This window comes from Sphaeramia orbicularis, chromosome 19 (genome assembly GCF_902148855.1).
Source record: "Sphaeramia orbicularis chromosome 19, fSphaOr1.1, whole genome shotgun sequence".
Classification (NCBI taxonomy): domain Eukaryota; kingdom Metazoa; phylum Chordata; class Actinopteri; order Kurtiformes; family Apogonidae; genus Sphaeramia; species Sphaeramia orbicularis.
Genome location: NC_043975.1, coordinates 27,559,465 through 27,585,662, shown reverse-complemented (window position 1 = coordinate 27,585,662; position 26,198 = coordinate 27,559,465). Strand labels below are relative to the sequence as shown.

At 37.3% G+C, this 26,198-nt stretch overlaps 3 protein-coding genes across 8 annotated transcripts in view; 2 read left to right on the top strand and 1 right to left on the bottom strand.

Annotated features, from left to right (window-relative positions):
• vti1a (vesicle transport through interaction with t-SNAREs 1A) overlaps positions 1-9,776 on the bottom strand; it is a 124,053-nt gene extending 114,277 nt beyond the window's left edge. For 3 of the 4 annotated variants that reach the window (XM_030163424.1, XM_030163425.1, XM_030163422.1), the window contains exons 1-3: positions 9,589-9,776; positions 1,820-1,878; positions 920-1,030 (exon numbers count right to left, since the gene is read on the bottom strand). In XM_030163424.1, the coding sequence (XP_030019284.1) occupies positions 920-1,030; positions 1,820-1,878; positions 9,589-9,682 (264 nt within the window). In that variant the 5' untranslated portion in view covers positions 9,683-9,776. The remainder of the gene's footprint in view (positions 1-919; positions 1,031-1,819; positions 1,879-9,588) is intronic. The other variant, XM_030163421.1, reaches the window with a different exon arrangement.
• A 77-nt stretch (positions 9,777-9,853) lies between these two features.
• Positions 9,854-15,321, top strand: zdhhc6 (zDHHC palmitoyltransferase 6). Of its 3 annotated transcripts, none has more exons than XM_030163420.1 (11): positions 9,854-10,054; positions 10,967-11,512; positions 11,702-11,793; positions 12,043-12,202; positions 12,459-12,617; positions 13,046-13,099; positions 13,339-13,506; positions 13,657-13,698; positions 14,018-14,163; positions 14,290-14,336; positions 14,421-15,321. In XM_030163420.1, the coding sequence occupies exons 2-11, from the start codon at positions 11,246-11,248 to the stop codon at positions 14,519-14,521; spliced, it is 1,236 nt and encodes a 411-aa protein (XP_030019280.1). In that variant the 5' UTR covers positions 9,854-10,054; positions 10,967-11,245; the 3' UTR covers positions 14,522-15,321. The 3 variants fall into 3 exon arrangements, with proteins under 3 accessions (XP_030019280.1, XP_030019278.1, XP_030019279.1); XM_030163418.1 differs by having other exon boundaries at positions 14,015-14,163; XM_030163419.1 differs by lacking the exon at positions 9,854-10,054 and adding an exon at positions 10,061-10,176 and having other exon boundaries at positions 14,015-14,163.
• A 351-nt stretch (positions 15,322-15,672) lies between these two features.
• On the top strand, positions 15,673-25,464 carry coasy (CoA synthase). The gene is made up of 10 exons (XM_030122286.1): positions 15,673-15,841; positions 17,557-18,285; positions 18,728-18,942; positions 19,152-19,283; positions 21,387-21,576; positions 22,325-22,389; positions 22,491-22,575; positions 23,382-23,479; positions 24,648-24,794; positions 24,900-25,464. Exons 2-10 carry the CDS (start codon positions 17,601-17,603, stop codon positions 24,957-24,959), a joined length of 1,677 nt encoding a protein of 558 aa, XP_029978146.1. The 5' UTR covers positions 15,673-15,841; positions 17,557-17,600; the 3' UTR covers positions 24,960-25,464.
• The last annotated feature ends 734 nt before the right edge of the window (positions 25,465-26,198 follow it).

Below are 26,198 nucleotides of genomic sequence, written 5' to 3'. Positions count from 1 at the left end.
AGGTGGCAAATAGTCATTAAAACCACATTAACAACACGGTTGTTAGAACTCAGGTCAGTTGCCGCATGGATTTCTGATCAATTTAAGTTTGTGTTCAATTCAAAATGTCCAGGTCAGTATTTGTCTTTCTGAATTTTTAAAAATCCAATCTGAAGTTGTGGATTTATTTTGCTTGACATTACAGAGGACTGGGTTCTTCTCAAACTCAAGGTCAGCCGAGTTTACACTGGATTTATTATGGTGTTGTGAGAAACAGCACCACAAAACTAACAACAGAAAAAAATAACTGGAAAAATAAAGGAGTTATTTCAGCAAAGTAAACATTAAAAGACGATGAATTGAGAAAGCGTTTTCAAAAATTCCACTTATGACGTAAATTAAAAAGCCAGTAAAACATGATTATTCTTAATTCATCATTAATAAAAATTCATCATTTATCTTGAACAGTATTGGTAGAATGGGCTTAAAAGTGGGTGACCCAAAAGACTGAAAAGAGCTTTTCATTAAGCTTTGATAGAGTCTGGAGATCAAGTCCAGGCATACAGTGATTTATGAATTACTAAACAAGGCCAGATTCTGCAGGAGCAACACAAACACATACAACCTGTTCTCAACAGGCACCACTTCGCAAGTTCAAATACGAATTTTGTATTGACCTCAGTGGATGCGCCGCTGAGCTTCAGCGTAAGGATGTGTGGGTTTAGGGAGGAGGAGAGGGAGTGTTGTACTGAGAGAGTAAAAAGTAGAATTTAGACCACACAGGATTTGAAAAGGTGACAAATTCAACTACGCCACACACATAGACAATTTCTTATATTATAAAATGCACAAGTTAGAAATGTCGCTGTATAACATTTAAATGTTAAAGTTGTAGGTTACAGTATTTCAACGTGCTGACAGCTTCACTCAAAGTACTTACAAAGTCTTTCTCGAGCTTCTCCATCTCCTGCTTGTAGCTCTTCAGTCTGCTGTTGTACATGGCGCGACTCTGAACAGGAATCTCCCGCACCTCCAGGTCCATCTGCTCCAGCTAAAAACCAGAGTGAATACAGTTCATTTACAGTCATCACTAAAAGTGAACCCTAGGTTTCCCCCTTTTTTTTTTAATAATCATATTTCTTTGTAAATGCATTTACATGTATTGTGTATTTGCCGACAGAGATGCAATAGGGTGACTATCGACGACAAAAGGACGCTTAAGATAGAAACTGTGACAACTCTGAAAATAAACTTTGTGAAATGACAAACTTTAATATGTTACGGTGTTGATTATAAAAAGAAAATACCTCCTGCTCATGTCATTCAGCTGTGATAAAAGTTAAGACAGAGAAAGGCTGCTCTGTAAATAAATACACAATCATATATGAGAGCCCCTTCATTGCAACAACATGCACAGGCCCCACTATGTCACAGCGAATGAAGTAAAAGTACATTTGATGCATGGCTAGACAGGTCTCTCTGTGGCAGATTTGGAAGAAACTAATCACTGTGACATAACAAGACAACTGCAACAACAATTTGTCTCTGTCAGGTGACTTTGCTCATTTCTAAACAGCAACATGAAGACTCCCACCTCAAGATAATGGCGTGAAATGTGTCATAGGGGTGTCACTTAAAAGCAGATTACTGGAAAGTAATCATGTGAGGAGGAGGAAGTCTTCTTTCCGCCATATGAAGTGTGTGTGTCTGCATGTCATGTCACCATCAGGATAATACAGGTGCAGTTGTCTGGTGCCACTGAAAATTGTCCCCTCCCTCTTTCCACAAATTCATTATTTAGGAAATGGGAAGAGGAGAAAATTACTGATCAAAGACATACCAACTCTCTGACTTCTTCAAGCTGTTTGTCGACATTTAGAACCAGCTGTGTCTTCTCCTCTGAAAGGAAAAAAAACAGCAACATATTGATCAGCCGACAGAGGAACAGCGCTTCATGACAACAACCTAACTCCCCCGCAACGGGGGAAGAGAGGGGGAGAGAGAAAGAAAGAGACTGGGAGAAAACAACACACGAGGACACATTTGAAGATATATTTACACATTCTCTCCACACGACGAGCCAACATTTGATGTCTCTTAGTTATTGGCGTCTATGAGGCCTTTGTTGGTTTCTGTTGAGGAGCAGTGAGACACCTCGTGCCAGCTCAAAGGGAAGGGAGGTGTCAGCTTTGCTCACTTGCCAGAAGTATGAGTCCCACTCAGAATGACTAACGCAGTGTTCTGCACCTCACCCCGTGGCTGCTCTTCCCCATTACCCATTGAAACTCATTAGGACTTGTGAGAGTTCCAAAGAAACATGTAAATAACTGTGTGTCTGACCCTGTATTATACTACATAGTGGTGTTATTTAAATGGCAGCATGGTTACAACATAAATTCTGCACTGATTTATGACTAAAATTAGCTTTTGCCACAAAAATATGAGACTTGTAACAATGGTTTAGGCTGATTGTTTATTGCGTTCAATTTCATTCAACCTTTATCAAAGACCCAAACAGCTACTGGTGACCAAAAGCATCTACTGATCTAAAATGTTTAATAACTGTTGATTAACTTGTTCCATTAATCCATAAATAAATGGTTTGTAAATATGGTTTGTCATCTTTTCATGGTTATCAGATATGACCTATTTGGACATTCAGAGGCTCCATAGTGAACGTGGAAAGACCATCATCTTCTACAACATTGATTCACCAGTAAAACCCATGGAATTGGATCAATGATGGTGGATGGAGATAGTTGGTTTATGCTCAATTATTGATATCGTTGTTGAAAAAGTCACCTTTTTTCAGTTTTCTCTGCTTCTAATTTAATGCCCCTCAACTCTAATCTGAGCTTTTATGAACATCTACATGATCAAGAAATTAAATATGGGAAAATACTTGGATTTTCAATGAAAAAAATGCAAAATACAGAGGATAATTTTATAATAAATTGTGATAAATCACTAAATAAAGGTTAAATAGAGAGAAAAACTTCATTTGGGAACTGACAACAAAGTAGCACTGATTTTAACTGAGGCCCAGGTTTTATATATATAAAAAAATATATCATGTGTTTTAGATGATTCATGATCAGTAAGTGCAAGTCAAAGTCAAGTCAAAACACAATTTAAAATTAGTTTGATTAAAATTATATTATGTTTATGTGCAACAACAATAATAAATTCATAGCTCATGCAAAGGGATTAAATGTGCGTTATGTTTTCAACAACAAAAAAAAAATCTAAAATAAATTACACTACTGATCGGTAATAACTGGAAAAACACTTGACAATAAATAAAATATAACAAGCAAACAGGTTGCATTCAATTTCTGTTGAGGAAGAAAGATCCCCAGATGAAGCATTAATCTGGTTTTCAAGAAGTGAAAACTTGAGTAATTACATTAATTCTGGATGCTGCCTGCCCTAAGTTCAATATAACTGAATAAAACATAACAAAACAGGTTGACCAAACTTTTAAAATGCTGTTACAACTGAGAGTTCACTTCTTACAGACATTTCAGACAAAAGCGTGCGTCTTTTCTTGCACAATCTGAATCGAGCTCAAGTCCAATATTCATCATTTAAACTCAGATCATTTTACTCTCAAAAGAAATTAAATGAAAATATTCTTAGACTAATAAGTCAACAGTAGTGAATAAAACCTTTCCTTCTGTTCCTAAATCTGATAAATAGTTAAGAATATTTTAAATTATTCAATTGAGAGTCAACAAAACTTCAACCTCAAAAGCAAATCACAAGGCTATCAGTGGTGGGAATGCAGGCCTTTAAAGAATTAAGCCAAGATCTTCATTTCTCACGCACCATGGGCCAGCACCACCTTTTGCCATTTCTCAAATTCATTTTTAAAACCTGTGTCCAACCTCACAACCTACACAGTAAACAGCCAAGGGCGATTCACAGAAAAGTGAGATGGTTCTTTCTTTGGCAAACTCAGGTTCAAGCTGGAGGGCTGTGAAATATGTATGGATATTTACCAAGAATGCAACTTGCTGATGGATGGATGAGGAGTTTTGTACACGGTATGTAAGACAACAATGCAAAAGTTGGCTGATGCAATTTTTTTTTTTTTATATTAAAAATGTTTCATATTTAGTTGCAATGATTGACAGGCCATCTTAACTCTGAAAAACTGGAAAAATACATTTATGTTTCATTGAACAAGGCCTAACATTTTATTGTATTCTTATTCAAATTTTACTTGAACCTTAGGATTTTCAGGGTAATTCATTCATTTGATTGCTGTGTGAATGAAGACAGTCAAGGACATTTTTCACGCATCACGGCCTTTATCAGCAATTGCGCACATGTGAAGTAGTGAGATACAACAACAGCCACGACAAAAGCCCTTTGTCTGCAGCTATATTAATGTATTAAATAGAGGGCTGTCGAACTATGAGAAAAATTCAGCCACTTCAGGAAGAAGAGGCAGAAAACTGAAAAGAAAGAAATGTAATGAGTTGGAAGAGAATTGAAATTCAACTGTAAACTGTTCTGTTGGTGGCACTAGGCATAGAACAGCTACTTATGGTTGTAATGTGTTACCTGGCTTTGTACATATTCATATGGGTTTACTCAGACAGAGTCAACAGATGGCGAGGGAAAGCCATGTGGAATTACTCTGTGGATTGAGCCGCCATGTATTTTCAAAGATGCCAGTTCCAAACCAGGAATATTCAGTCAGGCAGGCTTTTGTGAAAGGCAATGTCCTTTGAAAACCGAATGAGCAAGTTCCAAGGATGGACTGAAAGTAGTTTGTAGCAGGCAAAAGTAAAGCTACTGGGTGAGAGTGAGCACTTTTTAAACATGTACTAATGTTTAATTTCAGCCAGCAAGCTCTCACTTACAGTTTATGAATAAAATATTGATGTGAGTATCAATATTTTACTTTCAGGCTTTATCGATGGGAATTTAAAATAACTAGCTATATTGAAGAGATATAACTATAATACAATAACTATAGAGAAGAGACTGACTGATTCATGATTTTTGTACATTTATCAGTGACAGTTTTCACGCAGATTTCAATCTGTATCAGCAAAAGTTGGTGCAGGTTGATGCCAATAGTTACAATAAAAAAAGCAGTGAGAAAACAGCAGCTCTAGCTCACAAGGTAAAAATTGCTCCCACTAATGACTTTTTTTTTAAATATGAAGTTGAGTTCCATTTATTTATTGATAGATTACTTTGAAATTCACATTTACTGATCAGATTTGATCATTTAAGGGCGAAGTCAAGGGAAGGTAAACATCTGGTCAAAAAAATTTAATTACAATAGTCTACCCCAAACTTATATTTTGGGGTAGGTAATTACTTATATTTTCAGGATTTTTGAAATGAGAAAAAATTTGTAGAAAAAAAAAACTGAGGAGTTTAATGAGTGTGAATGTTTGGAAAGTGAAAGTTTTGTGCCATCATTCTGGGTTCATTTTATAAACTCTCATAAATAAACTACATTTATTCCAAATACATTGATATTTGATTATTACATTATTTATGTCATATTATAAACACAGTGTTTAAAATTTATAAATGCATATATCTATGCAAAATACATTTAAATATAATGTTAATATTATTGGTATGTTGTAAATATTATTTTAAAAAATGTATAGGATATTGATAATTGAAATTAAAAAATGTTTCATTTGATATTTACTTTTGTTGACCATCCGTGACGCTACCATTTGTCAAAACTCTTGCTATTTAGGTATGATCAAATATTTTTTTCCTCTAACCAATTATTAGGTTGTAAAATAGAGGGTTTAAGGTATACACTGAAAAAATGTAAGGATGAAAATGTCATAGGAACTTCACTTTTGAGAACTTTTAAATTCTTGCCAAAAATAGACGGTAATTTTTTGTCCATCAGTGAGTTTTTGATATTTTTCATTTAAAAATATCTGAAACAAAATTTTGCCCTTTGAGTATGTTTAATAGCATTTAGATCTTTCCAATTATGTGTAATATTTGTCTTAAACTTGTCTGGTCCAAAAGTTATGAATCAAAAAGTCCATCTGTGAAGCCCTTGACCTCGTCCCAGTGACAGTTTTCAACCAAATTTCCATCTGTATCAGAAAAAGTTGGCACTTACACTGGTTACTTGATAAAACAAGAATAGATTTCAAAATCCTACTCCTGGTTTACAAAGCACTGCATGGCCTTGCACCTCAGTACATCACAGATATGCTCATCACTTACACCCCAGCAAGAACACTTCAGTCAACAGGCAGTGGCAACTTACTCATCCCTCACACCAGATCCAAGAAACAGGAGGCAGCTTTTAGTGTATATGCCCCACGAAAATGAACCCCCCTGCCTGATACAATTAGACTTGGCACATCAGTAGCCATTTTTAAAAACAGGCTAAAAACATACCTTTTTTCGACAGCGTTCTGTTGAGTTGTGTGTGTACATGTGTAGTTGTGTGGGTATGTGCGAGTTTAAGTGTGTGTACATATGATTGTTTACTTGCACTTGCACTAATTTTTTTATGATTGTTTTTTTATGTTATTTACCTGTTGTTAAGCACACTGAGTCTGCCTTGTGCATGAAATGAGCATTATAAAAAAAGTTGAACGGAACTGAAAAGTTGGTGCCGGTTGATGCCAATAGTTACAATAAAAAAGCAGTGAGAAAACAGCAGCTCTAGCTCACAAGGCAAAAATTGCTCCCACTAATGACTTTTATGACTAATATGAAGTTGAGTTCCATTTATTTATTGATTGATTACTTTGAGATTCACATTTACAGATCAGATTTGATCATTTAGGTCTTCTTTTTCTGTTTTCTAATGAAATGAACAATTGTTGTCATCATGTTTACAGTGTCAACAAGTTTTTGGGAAGGGGTGAAAATGATCAGATTTGCTATTTAATCAGCAAACATGTTTTCCCTGCTCCAAATTATTCTTATTATGTCTCCCCTTTAAAAATAAAAATTCACTATCAGCTCATCTCTAGAATTTTACATTTCAAAATTGCAGTTGTTCTTAAAACACCAGTTCATTAAGTCCATGTTATTTTAGATAATTAGTAGGGATGCACAAATAATTGTCAATTAGCCAAAACATTAAGCACAGCCGATTTGTTGTTTTGTGTGTTTGTTTGTTTTTTAAAGCGTCAGCTAAATTTAAATTTTAGGAGGGGGTGGGAGAAGATTCATGTTTTACATCATAGAGATACGGAACTAATTTTCATGGCTCTGAATTTTACTTTTATTTTTATTTTGCTTTGGGTTGAGGGTACATTTTGCTAATGATGTCAGAACTAAACTACCAGTCGACTTAAATTGACTCAATAACTCAGTAATCCAAATACCCATTGGTAATAATTACATATTTGCACACTTGTTGAATGTTTCACTATTACTATTGCTTTATTATTTAACTTTAAACTGTTACAGATATTTAGTATTATGTTGCATGCGTTCTCTAGAAATAATATGTGATGTAAGTAGGGATATATTTTTACATTAACAACACCAACAGGCTCATGTGAACCTGTGAATGTAAATGAGACAAAGACATCCAGGTTTTGGATGCAATGCAACTAACAGTTACAGTAGCTGAGATAGCGGAGTAGATCTGACTTCTATTTGAATGGCTGAAAGTGTCTCATTACAAGAAAGTGCTGGTGCTAGTAATGAACAATCAATTGTACTATGATCATTGCAATATGAAGCTGCACTATGAACACATGACAAAAGGCTGCATGAAAATAATGAGGAAAAATACATATTTTTTCGTAATTTGGCCAGTCAGGTGACACAGCTAGCCATCAGCCACCCAACTGAGAAAGATAATTACCACAAGTAATCATCATTATCTCAATGTTGAGCTATGTTACAGCACATTGCAGAGGTTAAACTAAGAATTTCATGAAAAAGTAATTCATCAAATTGAAAATTTAAATGGATGTTTTTATAATTAAGCCACAGTCAGTCAAAAACATGATATAACATAAAACATGTAGTTTCTACAAATCTGAATCCATCTACCACTTCCCTTCAACAAAATTAATTGGTAAATGTTTTGGCCAGGAAAAAGATGGCACTTTAATGAAAAAAAAAAGAGAAAAATGGTGAGAACCTGCCATTAGAATGGTAGCAGCAAGTCATTTAACCCAGCACTGATACAGTGAGCAGCTTCTCATGTAAACTGGACTGTGTTTCAAAGGGAACAGTCATGTGGTCTGATGAATCCAGACTGACCCTGTCCAGTGGGATGGGTGCATCAGGGTGGATGATGATCATGCCTTGTACCTACAGCACAAGCCTGTGGGGACAATTCTATGGTTGCTGCAGTTTGTCCAGTCCAGGTTCAGCAACGTCTGACCTTATTCTTATTCCAAAATGACAATACCAGAATTCATTGAACTCAATTGTGAAAGAGTGGTTCAGAGAGCATGAGACATCGCTTTCTCACATGTGTTGGCCACCATAGAGTCCAGAACTTAAAGTCTTTGGGATCTGCTGAAGAAGACTTTACGCAGTAACTGAACTCAACCATCATCAATACCAGACCTTAGTGAAAAATCAATCCAACTCTGGATGTAAATAAATGGTGTTTATGTCTATTGGAACATTAAACGAGTATAAAATGCAACAGCGAATGCATCCCAACTGGTATTGTATAGTTCTTGTACTATTAATTGTATGACTTTTTATCATTTGTGGTCTGGATATAAAGGAAAAATAAGTTGATGACTTTCTAAAGTAAAATATACAATAAATTACCTTCAGGTCTAAAGCAGTTGGCACAATCAGTTATAGCCTAAACCATTAGAGTACAACAGCACTACCAGGACTGTTGTATAGTTTGACAAAAATAATGTTAGGAATAAACTAGCTATGGGATATTATTGAAGAAGGTTAGTGTCAAACATTTATCCTTTTAATAACGCAACCATAAATTTGTTAATCATCTAAAGGTGACAGATAAACATACATTTTATGAGCCTTTGCCAGTTAGAGGTCATAGTTTCATCAAGCCAACTCATGTGACTACAGACAACAAACGTGTTTAATCTCCATTCAGGGGAAATAATGGTCATCAAATCAAACCTGGATCAAATCTGGGTATAGTGTGGAAAATATAACATATAAAGCAAGGACACCGTTGTTATTCCCATGTGAATATTTCAGTTTATGGCTAGTGCATAATGTTATTCTGTCTCCATTTTTTTACTGCTCAAAGTTAGCAATATATTGGAGACAACAAATATTGTCACATCATTGACTAACACTATGTATTATTCAGTATTCATACCGCTGTGGGTAAAGTAGTGAGTACATGTTCGTGTTACAATTATGATGAGGTAATTTTAATCAGATAAACAAGTTATAAATGTACCATATTCGCTGACACAGCCTTTCAATAACCCAGCCTAATGTATTTTTATATAGCACTGGCATTTTAGCTGTCACTTCTCAATTTAGTACGGCAATCAGACGATAACACAGTGCCTTAATGAAATAGCACAACCGGTAAACTACACCTGCCTCCGTTAGCTATCCGTCTCAGCTGATACTTTGCAGCTAACAGATAGCTAGCCGTAGCTCAGCTAATGAATTCAACTCACTTACCTCCACTTAGTTTAGGAATTCTGCCAACTTTGTTCGTTATTTCTGCTGTAATGGTCCCAAAGTCCTGCTCGTAGGCTTCAAAGTCTGAAGACATGTTGAGGTTGAAGTTTAAAACGGGTGAGTTGAAGTGACAGTTAGCTCAGAATAATAAAAACACGGCTCGAATGGAGGACCTTCTTCCTTGAGTCACAGTAAAATAAGTTCGGCAAGAAACAAGACTTGGTTTTTGTTTTCTCCCGAGGCTGAAAATGCTTCAGCAGGGAAAAGACATGTCATTCTCGTAAATTTTGCCAACTGTGACTACATAAATTATTTTTGCAGGTTTATGATGGTTACGGAACTAACTGCTTCGATTAGCACCTATTTATAAGGTATTGAAGGAAGCTAATAATTTCTGAGACACCATGAAAAAGGTTCCCCCCTGGCTGCTGAAGAAATTGAGGAAAAAAACCAAGGAAGTGTCCAGGTTGGTAATTTAAAGTGACAGCTATTTTCCTCATTCATATTATCAGACATATAAATATACATTATATGCGCTATGTTTGAGTGCGTACAAATGTCAGTGTATTTACTTCGCACTTCGTTGCAGTAAGTTGAACCAGAGCGATGCGTAAATATTGTAAGGGTGGCTCACAGGCTAGCTAACTAGCTAGCTAGATGTGGTAGCTCAGGTGTTAAAGAAAATTATATTTTTGCTAACAAAGGGTATTGTGGCTTATCAAGTATCAGTGTTTTAAGTGTAAGCTAACTTTTTTGTCCTCTGAATATTGTTGGCAGTACTTTGGTAAAAATCTTTGTCATTTTTTCTTGGTCCGAATTAGCTAGCTTATCAGCAGCAGCTAATTACTGGGGTCGCTCTAGTAGAAATGTAATTGTGGTGCATGGTGAGTCTCCGCTCAAGAAAAAACCTTACGAGTTGAGTCATTTTCACTTTGATGTATTAGAATGAATCATGGTTATTGTTCTTGCTTGAAAGAGTAAATCTGCTTTTCCAAATGTGTCACTACCATTTTCATGATGTATATGCAAAGTAGGAAATCTGAGAAAAACTTGACTAGGTAAAAAAGCGTATAATTTCGATCTCATTTAACTTGGTATGGGTTGATTATACTTTAGAAACATCTACAAGTAAAACGAGGATAAAATTTTAAGCCACAACAGCCTTTAAAAGACCACAACACTGTAAAATACATAAAATAAGCCTCTGATCTGGTCTCGTCAAAAAGTGATTATAGTGTCAGTTGAAAGAGTGAAGAGTTGCAAATCCACATTGTAAAAACTTAAAATGACAAGGAGTTGGTTGTCACTGTCAGTGTTTTAGTATTAAAAATAGACATCTATGTTATGCAGTGTTCTTCTCTGGTTGTCTCTCTCATAGATGGAGGATTTGAGTCTGTCACAAGGATAGTGTGCACCCAAGACTGGCAAGAGAGGATGCTGCTCTTTGTCAGGGCCACGAACAATGGGACACGGAGAGGCCTAGTGACTCCAGAACATGCCAGTTGCCGGGTAAACAGAAGACGAGGAAAAATATGTGCATTGTCTGCACTGATGACTTTGCAAGATAGTAGTGGACAAAAGTAACATATTGAAGTCTGGTCAATATATTTCAGGAACTCAACAGCCTAAATTTTATTACTGTCTTTGTGTGGAAAAAATGAACTTCCTGTCAACCTTTGTGACATTTGAGAACCTCCATGAGGTTCGGCGATTGTGCCACTGGGGACCAGTCATAGCTCTGTCTGTCATTGCTATATGCTCCACCATGGCGATTCTGGATTCCATTATCTGGTACTGGCCCTTAGACACTACAGGAGGCAGCATTAACTTCATCATGCTCATCAACTGGACGGTCCTCATCCTGTACAACTACTTCAATGCTATGTTTGTTGGACCTGGATACATACCTCTTGGCTGGAAACCAGTAAGGCTCTCACTTAGAGGACTTTAAAACTTTCATAAAGTTACATTTTAATTAATTAAGAAGTGTAGTGTACAGCATAAGTAAGCATCTTGTCTACAAAATCACAAAATAAACATACAGCGCAGAGAGAAAAATAAGACATGAAATATGCTGCATTAATCATTTGATTGGTTTCCTTTTCCTAAACAGGAAAACATACAGGAAACCCAGTACTTGCAGTTCTGCAGGGTCTGCCAGGGGTTTAAGGCCCCAAGGTCTCACCATTGTCGGAAATGTAACAGGTAAACATGCAGTTATAACTCTTATGAGAAGTGTTTTCTTCAGTAATGCACACACACTTGTGTGTTTTTAGTGGCCTAAAAATTGCACAGGAACCTGGTAATACGCAGAGCACTAAAAGTGTACTTTGTCAAATCAAATGTTCAATGTTAATGAATTGATGTAGGCCTTTTTCATGAATTATCAAATCATAAAACTAACAGACAATGAGTTTTGTCAACAAGTATTCCCTTTTGTCTTGTCTTCCCCAGGTGTGTGATGAAGATGGATCACCACTGCCCCTGGATCAATAACTGCTGTGGCCATCAGAACCACGCATACTTCACTAGTTTCCTGCTGCTAGCTCCCTTAGGCTGCTCACATGCTGCCATCATCTTCATTATGACCATGTACACTCAGCTGTATGAGAGGGTCAGTAGTCTTCCTATAACATTCCCTGTAATAAGCATCATTTTAAGTTTTTTAAATAGATAAAGCAAAACCTCCTTTATACTGTCTCACCAAAGGTAGTGTATATTTCTCTTGCAATGGTTTATTAATATGTTCTACATGGCGTAAAGCTCCAAAATAGGTAATTACAACCACCACAGCTTTTCTGGTGTCAGAATCATCAGTTCATCAGAAAATAAAGTTAGCACAGAAATTTAGCTGTTGTGTTCTTTCTCAGATCTCATTTGGTTGGAGCACTGTGAAGATTGACATGAGTGCTGTACGCCAATTCCAGCCCCTCATGCCGTTCAGTGTACCTGCCTTCGCTGCCACACTCTTTGCCTTAGGCTTAGCACTGGGCACCACTATTGCTGTTGGCATGCTTTTCTTCATACAAGTAAGTGTTTCATAAAGTGTACATTGGACTTTGTCTTCTGAATCTGATATTCTACATAAATGAGTACATGAGTGATCATTTTGCCATGTCAGACTACATGTTGTGAGCTCAGCAAGTATGAAGAGATACAGATGTGAACCCCTTAGCGTGTATTAGATGAAAATACAGCATGCTTCTGAAAATGCATTGGCCTGTCCCAGTTGATTTACATCTGCTTAACACTAAATACAATGTAAAAGCAATGCAGATCTGACTACAAATTAATTAAGGTACATGACATGTCACAGAATCAAACAAGCAAAATGTACATGTAAGAGTTAGACAAAATTAAAATTTAAGAATTATCCTAATGAAATGCTAACTCATTGTTTTCAGTGACATAAGGACATGGAATTTTTGTTGATACTTAACCTGTCTGTATTTTTCAGATGAAAGTCATTCTTCGAAATAAGACCTCAATCGAGTCCTGGATTGAGGAAAAGGTCAGAATGTTCCACTTTCAAATTACTAGAACCATAATATAATACATACATAACACTGTAATTGTCACTAATGCACCTGTTTATTCACAAAATGTTGAATGTCCTTGACAAACAGCACATTTATACACAAGTTCCACTACAGATAAAATATCATAGATAAAGACTTAAGGAGAGTGATATTATTAAACATTCCTAAGTAAAACAAAAACATTAAAATATACATCTCCATTCACCCCTAGGCCAAAGACAGAATACAGCACTACCAAACCGGAGAGGAGTTCATCTTCCCTTATGATCTTGGCACCCGTTGGCTGAACTTCAAGCAAGTCTTCACATGGTCAGGGACACCCAAGGGTGATGGCATTGAATGGCCAGTCCATCCCAAGTGTCACCAGCACACCTTAACTGTAGGTTTATTTATTTGTTTCATGATCAGTGCCTCATCTCCTGTATTTGGTTTGTCCTGTTATGCTGCATTTTTCACAAAGTATTAAATGATGAAATGAATTAGTGCTAAACATGGTGGCGCAGTAATGTAAATACTGTTCTTTAAACAGATTGAGCAACTGAAGCAGAAAGCTGACAAACGAGTGAGAAGTGTAAGTACCTAAAGTACAACTATATTGGTTATTTGCATATACCTTCAGAAAGCAGTTATTCCACCATAGCTACCTTCGCAATGCATTATTAAACAAAAACATATAGACATAACTTAGTTTACATGGAAGAAAATGGATATCATAGGCCAACTGGATGCAAAAAATACAGCTTAGAACAACTATTCTCATAATGTCAAAAGATATTTAATGCACTATACATGATATAAATTGTCATTTTACATTGCCCAACATTATCAGATCTTAGTCTGGCTTTTGCTGCAGTAGAATAACCAGATATCATATGTGCCTTGGCCAGCAGGTCCAGTACCAGGCAGTGGAGGACTATAATGGAGCTTGCTGCCCTCTCAGCAAAGGTCTCCAAACCTTTTTCAGAACCCCCTGCACCGAGGAGCCCAGGATCCCCCTCAGCAAGGGGGACACCATCCTGGCCACTCGTGGCACAAAGTAAGTTCATTGGGAATTAAACAGAAACTTATTGTTATGGTTTTATGTGTAAATTCCCGATTGCTACCCTGTTCATTTTCTTAAAGTGAATGGAATAAAAGTGCACTGTCAATGTTGTTTCTCTAGATGGTGGATGTATGGAGACAAAGTTCTGAGTGAGGAGCAAATGAGAGGTAAAAAATTAATGACCAAACAATTAACTGTTAGTAGTTGGTCTGTGATGTATAACAGTTTTATTTATTCTTTTTAACTTCTAGCTGGAGACCGTGTAAGGGGATGGTTTCCAAGACGATGTGTGGAGAAGTGCCATTATGACACAGCTGCCAGTGATAGCACCAGCGATAAGAAAGTAAATTAATATATTTCAACAGGCTTTATATAGAGAAAGGGAGTTAAACTGATCTAAAGGACCAGTAGCATCTGTCCGTTTTCATTAAACTTAATGACACCCATTCAGTAAAGATGTCATCCTTGATACTGCAGGCTCCCTCAATTAAAATGAATCACACATGTCAGCATCAACTTGAATTTTTTTTACTGCAACAGAGCTCTTTTAGAGTCTTACTTTGCACCTTGCTGTCAAATAATGTCTTGAAGAGATCTGCAGAATTCTTTTACTGTCTAAAAGACTGGTTCCATGAGTTCAGTTTGACTCCTTTGACTAAAAGTGAAACCCAGCAAGAGTCTTAATTTCCAAGAATTGCCACATGGCTTTAATGTATCTTCATTGTGAAAATGTTTATTTTGTACTTGAATCTATTGTTGTGTCGATGTCCATATTTGCTAATTATGCAATGCCTCTGCCCAGCTAACCACAGGGCTTCGTCATGCAAACCTTTCTACAGTATGGAGATAACACTTAATTTGTTTTTATTATTTTTGTAAAAACAAATGGTTGGCCTCAAAGTAAAACTGAAAATGAAATAAAAAAAAAAAATAATAATATGCAAGACTCGGTTTCAATTTCTGATTGCTGTGCTTTTTCAAAAGAAGTGATTGTATTATATCTGATTTAAAAACAGGAAATAAGTAACAATGTTCAAGGGATTCTATTATAACAATGGTTATTATTTGTATGTATAGAAGACAAGTCACAAATGTAAAATGTATGAATGTATATGGTGATTTTATATTTCTGAATAAAAATAAAGAATGTGGCTACTGACATGACATTTTTGCTCTACAAATCCAATAAAGAGGTAAACTATTCAATGATGAATGACAGTAAAAGGCAATTTTCACAGTAATAACACATTGAGAATATCCGATAGTAAGAATTAGTGAATATCCCGAGAGCAGAATATGAAAAGATCATGCTGAAAGGCCGCTGTATTAACTTTGTACAGAAAACAAAGTTGATCTGATAATTGTTTCCAAGGTTGTATATTAAACGCCAACATTACAGAAAAACACTAGCACCCGGGACTACATAACCCATATTTCCTAGCGGCTAGCTCAACCAATCACGTTCCGAGTCAAAAGTCACGTGGTTTAAGAATCCTACTTCGTATGAGTGACTTCCACTAGTAGGAGCTTGGGCATTTGAGCAGGAGTGGACTGGTTATGCCACTTCTTGGATTCATATTATCAGGAAAACGAAGAGTTCTGGAGCCATGTGAAGAGTTCTGCTACCGTGTTGCATGATTCAGCAGAATTAAACATCACTGAACAAGCATAGGTAAGCTTATGCTAAGTTTCCAGTCTAGTTAAGGACGATTTACAGTTGCTAACTGTCTGGGCCGCACAACCTAATGTTTAACAACATATCCTGTCAGCTGTCTAGATCATAATTATCCAAGGGAAAACCACCGTCATTATTGCTGCTATCAAACCCCGTTATGACCACTTTTCAGTTTACCATGCTTCTTTTATTTTTGCAGCGATTATGATTGTGAATGTAAACATAGCTTAGCTAGCTAGTAACTCAGCTGTCAACCAATGACAGGTAGTCGGTCACTCTTGACGGATATCAGGTCTCCAGTACTTGTAGATCTAAAGTCTCAGCTATTATTCACTGGTTTTGAGGGTGACAAGTATAATGGTTAGGCACATACATGGGCTGCACAGTCACTCCTTGTTGATGGACAAATACACACATGTATTATCACCACATTCCTCTGTGACTTGCAGCTGAATTTGTCATTTTAACATCTTTTCTTCATAATGGGGTCACAATTTCATGACTGAGACAAGGGTTTGCACGCAAACGTTTATACAATGCTTCTTGTGTTGAAATGTCACTATGTAACACGAGTTGCAGCCTCAGCAGGCAAATCATTCAAGAAGTCTGCCATTGTAAATAATTTCCTTTTTGCAGTCAAATATATTTGGTTGCACACAGTCACTGCAGGAATGTTGCTTAAATGACCTCTGCTCTCATCAGGCTGTCTTTGAACATTGCATAATTGAGTTAGTAGATGAGTAATTACAATCACGGTAAGTTTCACTGAAGTCATGCAATAGTCAAATATATGTGTAACAAGACAATGCAAGTGTTTGTGTCAACTGGACTTTGTTGGAGTTTATGGGACACTAAAGGAACTAAAAAATGGATATAGTATGATCCAGATGAAAGACAATCTACCCAGATAAAAAAAAAAGTAAATAGACAGACAGATAGATAGTCTACCCCCATGGGGAAATAGAATAGAAACTTTATCAGTAGTAGTTTGTCACACATGTAAACATGCACCACACACTGAAATTTGCCTTGTGCTTTAAACCCATCACTAGATCATGAATCACACACTGCATGCTAGGAGCAGTGGGCTTGCCATGTCATGCAACTGGGGGGGGGGGGTTTAAGTGTCTTGCTCAAGGGCACATCAGCCAACAACTCTTCGCCAGTCCAGAGAATCGAACCGGCAACCCTTCAGTCACAAGCCGACTCTCCAGCGATCTAGGCCATGGCTGCTCCATGTAAATAAAAGTATAAATAATAAGTATCTGTGACACCATAGAATTGGAGGTTTTATATCTATTAACGGTTGTGCAGTGGTTAGCACTCGTGCCTCACAGCATGAAGGTCCTGGGTTAGAGGGGGTGGGACCTTTCTGTGTGGAGTTTGCATGTTCTCCCTGTGTCTGCATGGGTTCTCTCCGGGTACTCCGGCTTCCTCCCACCATCCAAAGACATGCACTGATAGGTGAATTGGTTAATCTAAATTGCCCATAGGTGTGAATGTGAGAGTGATTGTTTGTCTCTATGTGTCAGCCCTGCGATGAACTGGCGACTTGTCCAACGTGTACCCTGCCTTCGCCCCTATGTAGCTGGGATAGGCTCCAAGCGACCCCTGTGACCCTAGTCAGGATAAAGCGGGTTCAGAAAAATGAATGAACATCTATTAACACTGTTTTGTTTCTTATGTCTCTGTCTTTTCCCATCCCCCTACAGCAACCTCTCAGATCCTGTGACAGTTCAGCTAACAGGCTAGTACCATGTCATTGTTCAGCACTGGCATCCTTGTGCTGACATCTCCTCTGCACACCCTCCCTTTGCGTATCGCTCCAGTGCTCAGCTCTGCTGCTCAGCTGGTAGAGCGCACACTGTACGTCCACCTCCACCCTGGGCTCAACCTGGGCAGTGGAAGCCAGCCTCGGCCAGTTTTCATCCCACCAGTAGTGGATCTATCTACTCTCATTACCCGCCTTTACAACAATGCAGCGGATGTATGCGGTCACCTGGATGTTCGTGTTTTGCTGACTAATGTTCATGCTCAGTCAGCAGCCTGCGGTGGGACTACCACTCCAAACTGCCCCTTCCCCACCCCACAATCTCTTTCCCACTCCCCAGAGGTTGTTCTGACAGACTTTCCTGTGCAGGACCCAGGGCAGTCCCATCAAGTTACACAGTGTCTGCAGAGGTACACAGGCCACTGCTACGTCTGCAGCCCCACCCTGTCCTCAGTGCTGCTTCACCCACAACTATTGAATCTGCAGCAGAACAAGGAAGAGTTGATAAATGCTGAAGAAAAGGCGGAACCCTTGGAGACTTACAGTGATGTGGTAGTTGGTGGGACATTTGATCGGCTTCATGGGGCCCACAAGACACTACTCAACATCTCGTGCCTTCTTGCCAATAGGAGGTTCCTTATAGGTGTGTGTGACCAAGCAATGCTGAAAAGTGAGTATTTGATGATATGGTTACCATGTGATGCTTGGGTCTGAATAGGGGGAGAAGTTTTTGTCACTATTAAATTATTCAAGTTTTTTTCACCTTTTCAGTATAACTCAGGGGTAAAGCTTAGAGAGGTAAAAACACAGTTGAAATAATACAATACAGTACAGAAATGAAGTTCTGAACAAAACAAGTTAAAAAAGCCAATTGAAAGAAGTGTATTTGTCTAAAAAAAAAAAGGAAAAGACTTTTAGTTAAAAGTGTTTGAGAGAAATGACGTTTTCATCACCATCATACAAAATAACTAATTTACTAAATTGTAAAATAAACTGCAGTTGGTAACAATTCATGCAACACATCAAGTGTTGTGTATAATCTGCTGGGCATTATGTGAAATTGGAAAAAATGACAAATTGAGAATTCCTGTCCTTTTTCTTTCTCTCTGCAGAAAAAGTGTTGAAGGAGTTGATCGAGCCCTATTCTCTGCGGGTCCAGAAACTACAAGAATTTCTCATAGACGTCAAACCTTCACTGCAGGTAGAGATTGTACCCCTTGATGACCCCTTCGGGGCATCAGTGGTGGACCCTGACCTGAAATGCATTGTGGTCAGCGAGGAGACCAGGAAAGGAGGCGAGGCTGTCAACAAGAAACGTATTGAGAATGTAAGTCAATAAATTTATTATATGTGTAACAGAAGCTTTTGCTTTGGCTCCTTGTTGTGTCTCTCTGAAAGAAAACAGATTTTAGGGAAGAAAAATTGTAGAGGATATGAGTCTTACTGCGTATTTGATCCTGTCTCCAGGTGTATGTGATGTACACAGTATACAGTAATACATATTTGATTTTTTGTGTATTTTTCTCTCTGAACCAGGGCCTTCCAGCGCTCGTCCTCCATGAGATCCAGCTGCTAAAAGATGCTCATCACACTGATACAGAGGAAGAGAAAATCAGCTCTTCAAGTCTGCGCTCCCGATTGCTTGGTACACTCCTTACCCCTCCCAAAGTAAGTCCTAATGTGTGACTTAAATTTTTTACATAGGATCTTTCACAGTTCTGTTTTCCGTTTGAGCAGGCCAGACTTGTTTGAGAAGCTGTTTTTTCTTTACCTGTTCAAACATGAAGTTGCATTCTCATCACCTCTCCTCATTAGGGGAATTTCCATAAACATATTTAATGCTCATTTTCATTTCATTCAGTCTTTCCTGTTGTTCTGATAAAGATTAAGTGCATGTCTGATACAGTAGTTTGTGATGACAAAACTAAATCATTTCTCTGTCTCATCCATGAAAAAATCACAACTATTTTACATGGAAAACAATAACCAAATGCTCTGTTTCTTCTACTCTGTTCATTAGAGCCATGTGTAACATTAGCCCGTTTTACACAGCACTTCTGTTACGGGAATATTCTGAAACGACGTCTGTGTAAACGAAATGGTGGGATTATTTCGTCCCACCTTTATTGCGGCCTTGTAACTCCTCTGGAGGTAGTAACAAAGCCGTGATAAAGGTGGTATCATGATTCCGGAACGCTATGTAAAAGGAAGACCTCTCATTCCCCTTCTCCATCTCTCTTCGTAATAAATCTCGACCACTTACTTTGTTACTGCGAAAATGGCTGGTTACTATTTATTTGTTTATCCCATTTTATCTCTATTTATTGATAATGGTGTCTCATCCTTTATTGGTAATATTTTTAATCACTTTGGCTTTAATTCTTGTGATATTGTTACATATTTTGGTATAGATTTTGGGTCGTGCAATAGTTTCATTTATTTATCTACTGGTGCTGTATCCTGTCCCATGTTTCAGTATCCCATGTCATAGTATTGCTGTCACGTGTCTGCAGTGTTATTTATTATTATGTGTCTGCACTGAGATGTCTTCTTGCTTGTACTATATTCTCTGTATGGCGTTGCAGCCCCCATGCACTATTGCCTTCAACAAATTTCCCCCCGGGGACAATAAAGTATATCTCATCATTCCGCAACCAAGGTGTGACGTTTTGATGACAGCGACCCCACGTCAGACAGCGGGCACATATGGAGATACTGGCATGGATTCGTGCCAGGGATGCCGCAAGTGCACGGCTACATCCCATTTTCACTGGCACCTGGGGCGGCTGCCACAGAATCCATGCCAGTGTCTCCATACGTGCACTATATGCTGCGCTGCGTCACCGCGCCTTTGATTCCGGAACGCAGGTCCACTGTGTAAAAGTCCTGTCTGTCTCACCTCTGTTACTCCTTTGGCTTGGCTGTGGAAATCAGTCAATGGTGGAAAAAAAGGTTGGCTCACCATCACGCCTTTTTTCCGGGATCTCTGTGTGAAAGTGGCTATAGAGTACACCGCCACCCTCTGATGACACAACTAAGCCTAAATTATTTGCTCCAACCCAGTTTATAGAAAACATACAGGGTGGGGAAGCAAAATTTACCATGAACATTTAGTTGTTTTTTTCTCAGCAGGCACTACGTCAATTGTTTTGAAACCAAACATATATTGATGTCATAATCATACCTAACACTATTATCCATACCTTTTCAGAAACTTTTGCCCATATGAGTAATCAGGAAAGCAAACGTCAAAGAGTGTGTGATTTGCTGAATGCACTCGTCACACCAAAGGAGATTTCAAAAATAGTTGGAGTGTCCATAAAGACTGTTTATAATGTAAAGAAGAGAATGACTATGAGCAAAACTATTACGAGAAAGTCTGGAAGATACTATTAAAGAAGAATGGGAGAAGTTGTCACCTGAATATTTGAGGAACACTTGCGCAAGTTTCAGGAAGCGTGTGAAGGCAGTTATTGAGAAAGAAGGAGGACACATAGAATAAAAACATTTTCTATTATGTAAATTGTCTTGTTGCAAATAAATTCTCATGACTTTGAATAAACTAATTGGTCATGCACTGTCTTTCAATCCCTGCCTCAAAATATTGTAAATTTTGCTTCCCCACCCTGTATAATTTGCATTTTCAATTTTGCAACAACTTTCCTTCAGACATGGAAACAGCTATTGTTATTTTTGGTTTTAATACAGTTTGAGCTGATTATCATATTCTGTATCTGTATCTGTACTCAATGTCCTGTCCTCCTGTGTTAGGATGCCTCCCACCTCCCTCCGGTTCCATATGTGATTGGTCTGACGGGGGGCAGTGGCAGTGGAAAGAGCTCCATCGCCAAGCAGCTGGAAGCCCTGGGTGCAGTCAGGATCGACTGTGACAAGCTGGGCCATGAGGTGTACCAGCCCGGTACAGGAGCCTACCACAAAGTGCTTGAAGAATTTGGGTCAGGTAAGAATGCACGGTACCTTCAGAACATATAATGGATGTAAGTGTTGGGCTGTTATTTGACATGTTATCCATCCATTTGTGATATCTCATCTACAGAGTATCTTATTTTTATGAAATAAGGGAGAATTATACGGCTTTCTCTGTTTTAGTATGTAAAACACTATATTGATTGACATAATGAGGGCAGTGAAGAAACTAAAGGGCAGAGCTGTGATGTCTCACACGTCACTGTTTTTGATTTGATGAAAGTTGATGGGATGCCTTCTGGCTCTTCAGTTTTTGATGGGCCCAATGACAAACTAATGGGGGTATCATACTAAGGTCAAAATTTCATACTTTAAAAGTCAGTGATTCGTAACATATGATAAAACCAGTCTATCTTGTCAGTATATTCTGGTACTTCAAAGATTCTATGTACTCACTCCTTATGTTTATGTACGATGTGATCAAAATGTTTACGTTTATTTTGACCTGGTAAACACTTTTGTTTACATTAATTCTTAATAATGGGCCTGTTAGATACTGCTTTAAAAACATAGTATGGCATTAAATGAAACAAGGAGAGAAAAGTGTATGTCCAATATTAAATATGAGTAATAGATACGTTTTGAAACTTTCTGTTTACCTAAAAGATATACTATCCATAGTATATAAACATAATTTAGATTACTAGTCTAGATAACATGTTGAACACTATTCTGTATGACACTTATCTTCCTTTTTTCCTTCTTGTTTTGGTCATTTTTAGATATTGCAAATGAAGATAAAACCATTAACAGGCGTGTATTGGGAAGGAAAGTTTTTGGAAACCAGGTAGACTTATCATCTTAAAAATCCTTATTGTCTTATTTCCTCACTATATGCATGTTACCGCAATGTAATGACAACTTACTGAAATGCTGTTTTCAATGCAGGAGCGATTAAAAGCTCTGACGGACATCGTGTGGCCAGAGATTGCACTGCTGGTAAAAACCAGAATCAACCAAGCCAAAGAAGAAGGTAATGTTTTGTTTTAAATTTTTTTCATCCCAGCACTTCTTGATTAGTATAAAAACTCATGTCAATGTATACATGTAAGAAGTTATTTTTCATCAGAATCAGAATATTTTATTAATCCCAGGAGGAAATTATTGGGTGTTAGTCAAGTATAATAAAAAGTAGCAGAAAAGAAATTGTCAATACAACAGAATAGAGCTACAACCAATTAATCGATTAGGTGCTTGAAGCCTAAGCAAAAATTCCCGATTCCATTAATCGACTCGAATTGATTGAAGGGAAATATTCTATTGCAGTTTTCCTGAACTGAAGCTTCTTTGTGCCTCACAATAAGCGTCCGTGTGAAACACAACAGTGGAACCAATGTTTAACAGCAGAGAAATGAAGGAAAAAAAGCTTTGATTCAGAAGAATTGTGGTTGAGTGATGTTTTTGGATCACTTTGAGGCGATTAATCTGTTTCAGCTCTACAACTGAAAAAGAAATTATGTAAATATATACCAAATATACATATTAAAACACTCTAGTAAGACACAAAATTAGAACAGCAATTTGTACAATATGTACTAGACAATATATTATCAATATGATAATTGAAGAAATGTAAGTGTGTAAAAATGTTGTGTATAATTCTAATTATGTGGTTTTAAGATGGAGTTAAACGGTTTGATGGCCACAGGCAGGAATAATTTCCTTTGTCGTATTGCTATTGTGATTCTATACCCATGACCTTTATCTTTGTACCCGCTTGATTTAAATCTTTTTTTCTCATTCAGGAAACTTTTCCCAATTACATCTTCTTTTTCTCAGGTAAACAGGTGTGTGTGTTGGATGCAGCAGTCCTCTTGGAGGCAGGATGGACAGATATGGTCCATGAGGTCTGGGTCACCGTCATCCCTGAGGAGGAGGTAAAACGTGTGCAGAGTTCTTAAATGGAATTAAACTGAGGCGCTTTACTTCTTATGCCGTCATAGAATGTAAAAAAAAAAAAAAAAGCCAAATCTGGTAGCATTTAATGGGTTACTTACCTCTAGATCTAAGCGAAGTTATGTAGAAAGGGAAGGGTATATTGGATTTGAAGATATATCCGTATACAGATGTGAGTGATAATACAGACAGAAAATGCTTGTTGATAGTATTAAGTAAAAAAAAAAAAACAGAAATGCATTGAATGTAGTTATGAATTTGTTAGTTTCAGTTATTCCCTTTTGTGTTTGATTGGTTATTTTCATTGTATTATTTAATTTTTACTTTTTTTTTGTCCTTAGTTCAGGCTCTTGTCTACATTTATAAGATGTATGGTGTGAAATAAAACAAACAATTAGAACTTTTATTCATGGTTTTATGCATCTGTATTGGTATGCTGCACTAAAACAACAGCTACAGAGTGCAGCCAGATAACGGTTTATTTATTTTATTTTATTTTATTTTACCTTTGTTTCACCAGGAGGTCCCATTGAGATTAGGAATCTCTTTTACAAGGGAGACCTGGCCAAGGTAGCAGCCATACAAAGTCCAAAAAAACATAAAACATGTACATAATACACAATAAGCAATAAAACACAATAACTACTATTCATCCATAATGGCATCAAGACAAACAGTGACATTCCTCCTTCACTGCATTCTCCATGATATGTTTAAAATCATTAATAGAAATGAATGTGTGTAGTTTTACAGTTTTTTGAAGATTATTCCATGACCATGGTGCATGGTAGGAAAATGCTGTTTTTCCGAAGTGTGTCAGAACTCGGGGAACAGTCAAAAGCGTGATCTGTGAGTCGTGAAAGTTTTTTTAATACACTAGAGTTTTAAAGGTAGATGAATAGAAGTGAAAACATCATCTTTCAATACACAAATTAAAAGCCTAAATTAAATCTTTAGAAATAATCTGATGCTGGTATTTTCTATATGTAGAAAATAATTCCTGGAGTCATGAATTTGTCTGGTCTTTAAAGACAGTTTCACATGCTACCACAGAGGGGCACCAAAGCCAAAGGAACTTCATCAACTTAACTCTTACAAACAGGAAAACAAATCTTCAATGAACCAAATCCTTGTGTTTGTCACCATTAGGCAGTGTTACGGATAACAGAGCGTGACGGTGTGACCACAGAAGACGCCCTGCGCAGGCTGCAGAGCCAGTGGTCCAACTCCAAGCAAATAGAACACGCCAATGTGGTTCTGAGCACACTATGGGAAGTAGAAGTGACTCGGAAACAGGTCAGACTCATATGGCTTCACATGTCTGTATCGCAGTAAAGAATTCTGTATGTTAAAATATAAAGAATGTAGTTTACGATAAGGCTTCTGTGTTTTATATCAAAGGTATTAAAGGCTTGGAACCTCCTCCAGAAGAGAATCCAACAGAGACAAGTGGGACAGTAGGAACCTTCGTGGGTCACTTTATCATCACGGCTGGAACCTGTGCATGCAGAACAGACCCAGGGACGTGTGCAGACAAATAACTGATCCACATAAGGAAACGCTGCCTTAAAGTGATTACAGTCACTGTGCCATCGCCGAAAACCCAACAAACTCCCTCTCATTTGTTTGACCAAGACTCAGTGCCTGATTATTCAATGGTTTTTAAAGTCTAATTTTATAGTTTAAAGATGTGTGGGGGAGGGGGGAAAAACCCTAAATAAATACTTGTCAAACTGGAATGCCTGGTAGGGATTAATGTAGTATTTTATCCTAAGAGATAAATCTGATTTAATCCAAAGACTTTAATTTCTTGAATGATATGCTTTTTTTGTAACAGACTAAATTGAATTCACATCCAGAAATTGTATATCACCACAAGGCCATTCAGCAAAAATGAATATTTTGGTAATTTTTTTTAAAGTTCAGCCTGAAAAATCAAGATGTGTTAAGGGAATGGTGAGCTACCCAAAAAAAAAATAAATAAAAAAAATAAAAGTAGGATTTTCACAGTTAAATCATAAAACTATGTTATGTGCTATTACTGTGCTTCTAGATTTGGAAAATATATCCAGCAGTATTTTAAACACATGGGTTGATATGTTGCCAGACAAACTGCGTAGTGTTGAAAGGTGCAATAGTTTAGAGTCATTTGCAAGATGGGTATAATGTTTTGGATGTGGATAAGCAGAGGGTTACACATAGTAGCATGTCAGTGAACTAAACCACGTGACAAAGTATTGTTCTTTAAACCAGTATCATTATTTTTATACCAGTAAACAAATATATTGACAAGTCTTACATTCCAACTCAAAATTTCTGGTTATGTGTTTCAGGAACTAAAAGGTTTTAAAGAGTAGACGGTCACAGTACAAGCTCAGAAAGTACCTGTGAAAGACTGGAAACGTATGTCACTACTAACCCATAAAGACCCAGTGGGATTTTTATGTCAGTTCCCAAATAATTTTTTCTCTCTATTTAACTTTTCTTATGTGATTTAGCACCATCTACTGTAGTATCATCCTCTGTATTTTGCAAATTTTCAGTGAAAATCACATTTTCTTATTTAATTCACTGATCGTGTAGATGTTCATAAAAGCGCAGATTAAAGTTGATGGTTATTATATCTGAAACAGAAAAAACTGAAAAACTTTAGCAAATATATCAATAACTAAAAATAAAACAAGTGTCTCCGTTCACTCA

What these genes read in the sequence shown, in the direction of transcription:
- coasy (XM_030122286.1), top strand. Translation starts at nt 17,601, where the DNA reads ATGTCATTGTTCAGCACTGGCATCCTTGTGCTGACATCTCCTCTGCAC. An exon ending in TGACCAAGCAATGCTGAAAA is followed by an intron (nt 18,286 to 18,727) that starts GTGAGTATTTGA and finishes TTCTCTCTGCAG; the next exon opens with AAAAAGTGTTGAAGGAGTTG. An exon ending in ACAAGAAACGTATTGAGAAT is followed by an intron (nt 18,943 to 19,151) that starts GTAAGTCAATAA and finishes TCTCTGAACCAG; the next exon opens with GGCCTTCCAGCGCTCGTCCT.
- zdhhc6 (XM_030163418.1), top strand. Translation starts at nt 11,246, where the DNA reads ATGAACTTCCTGTCAACCTTTGTGACATTTGAGAACCTCCATGAGGTT. An exon ending in TACCTCTTGGCTGGAAACCA is followed by an intron (nt 11,513 to 11,701) that starts GTAAGGCTCTCA and finishes TTTCCTAAACAG; the next exon opens with GAAAACATACAGGAAACCCA. An exon ending in AGTCCTGGATTGAGGAAAAG is followed by an intron (nt 13,100 to 13,338) that starts GTCAGAATGTTC and finishes ATTCACCCCTAG; the next exon opens with GCCAAAGACAGAATACAGCA.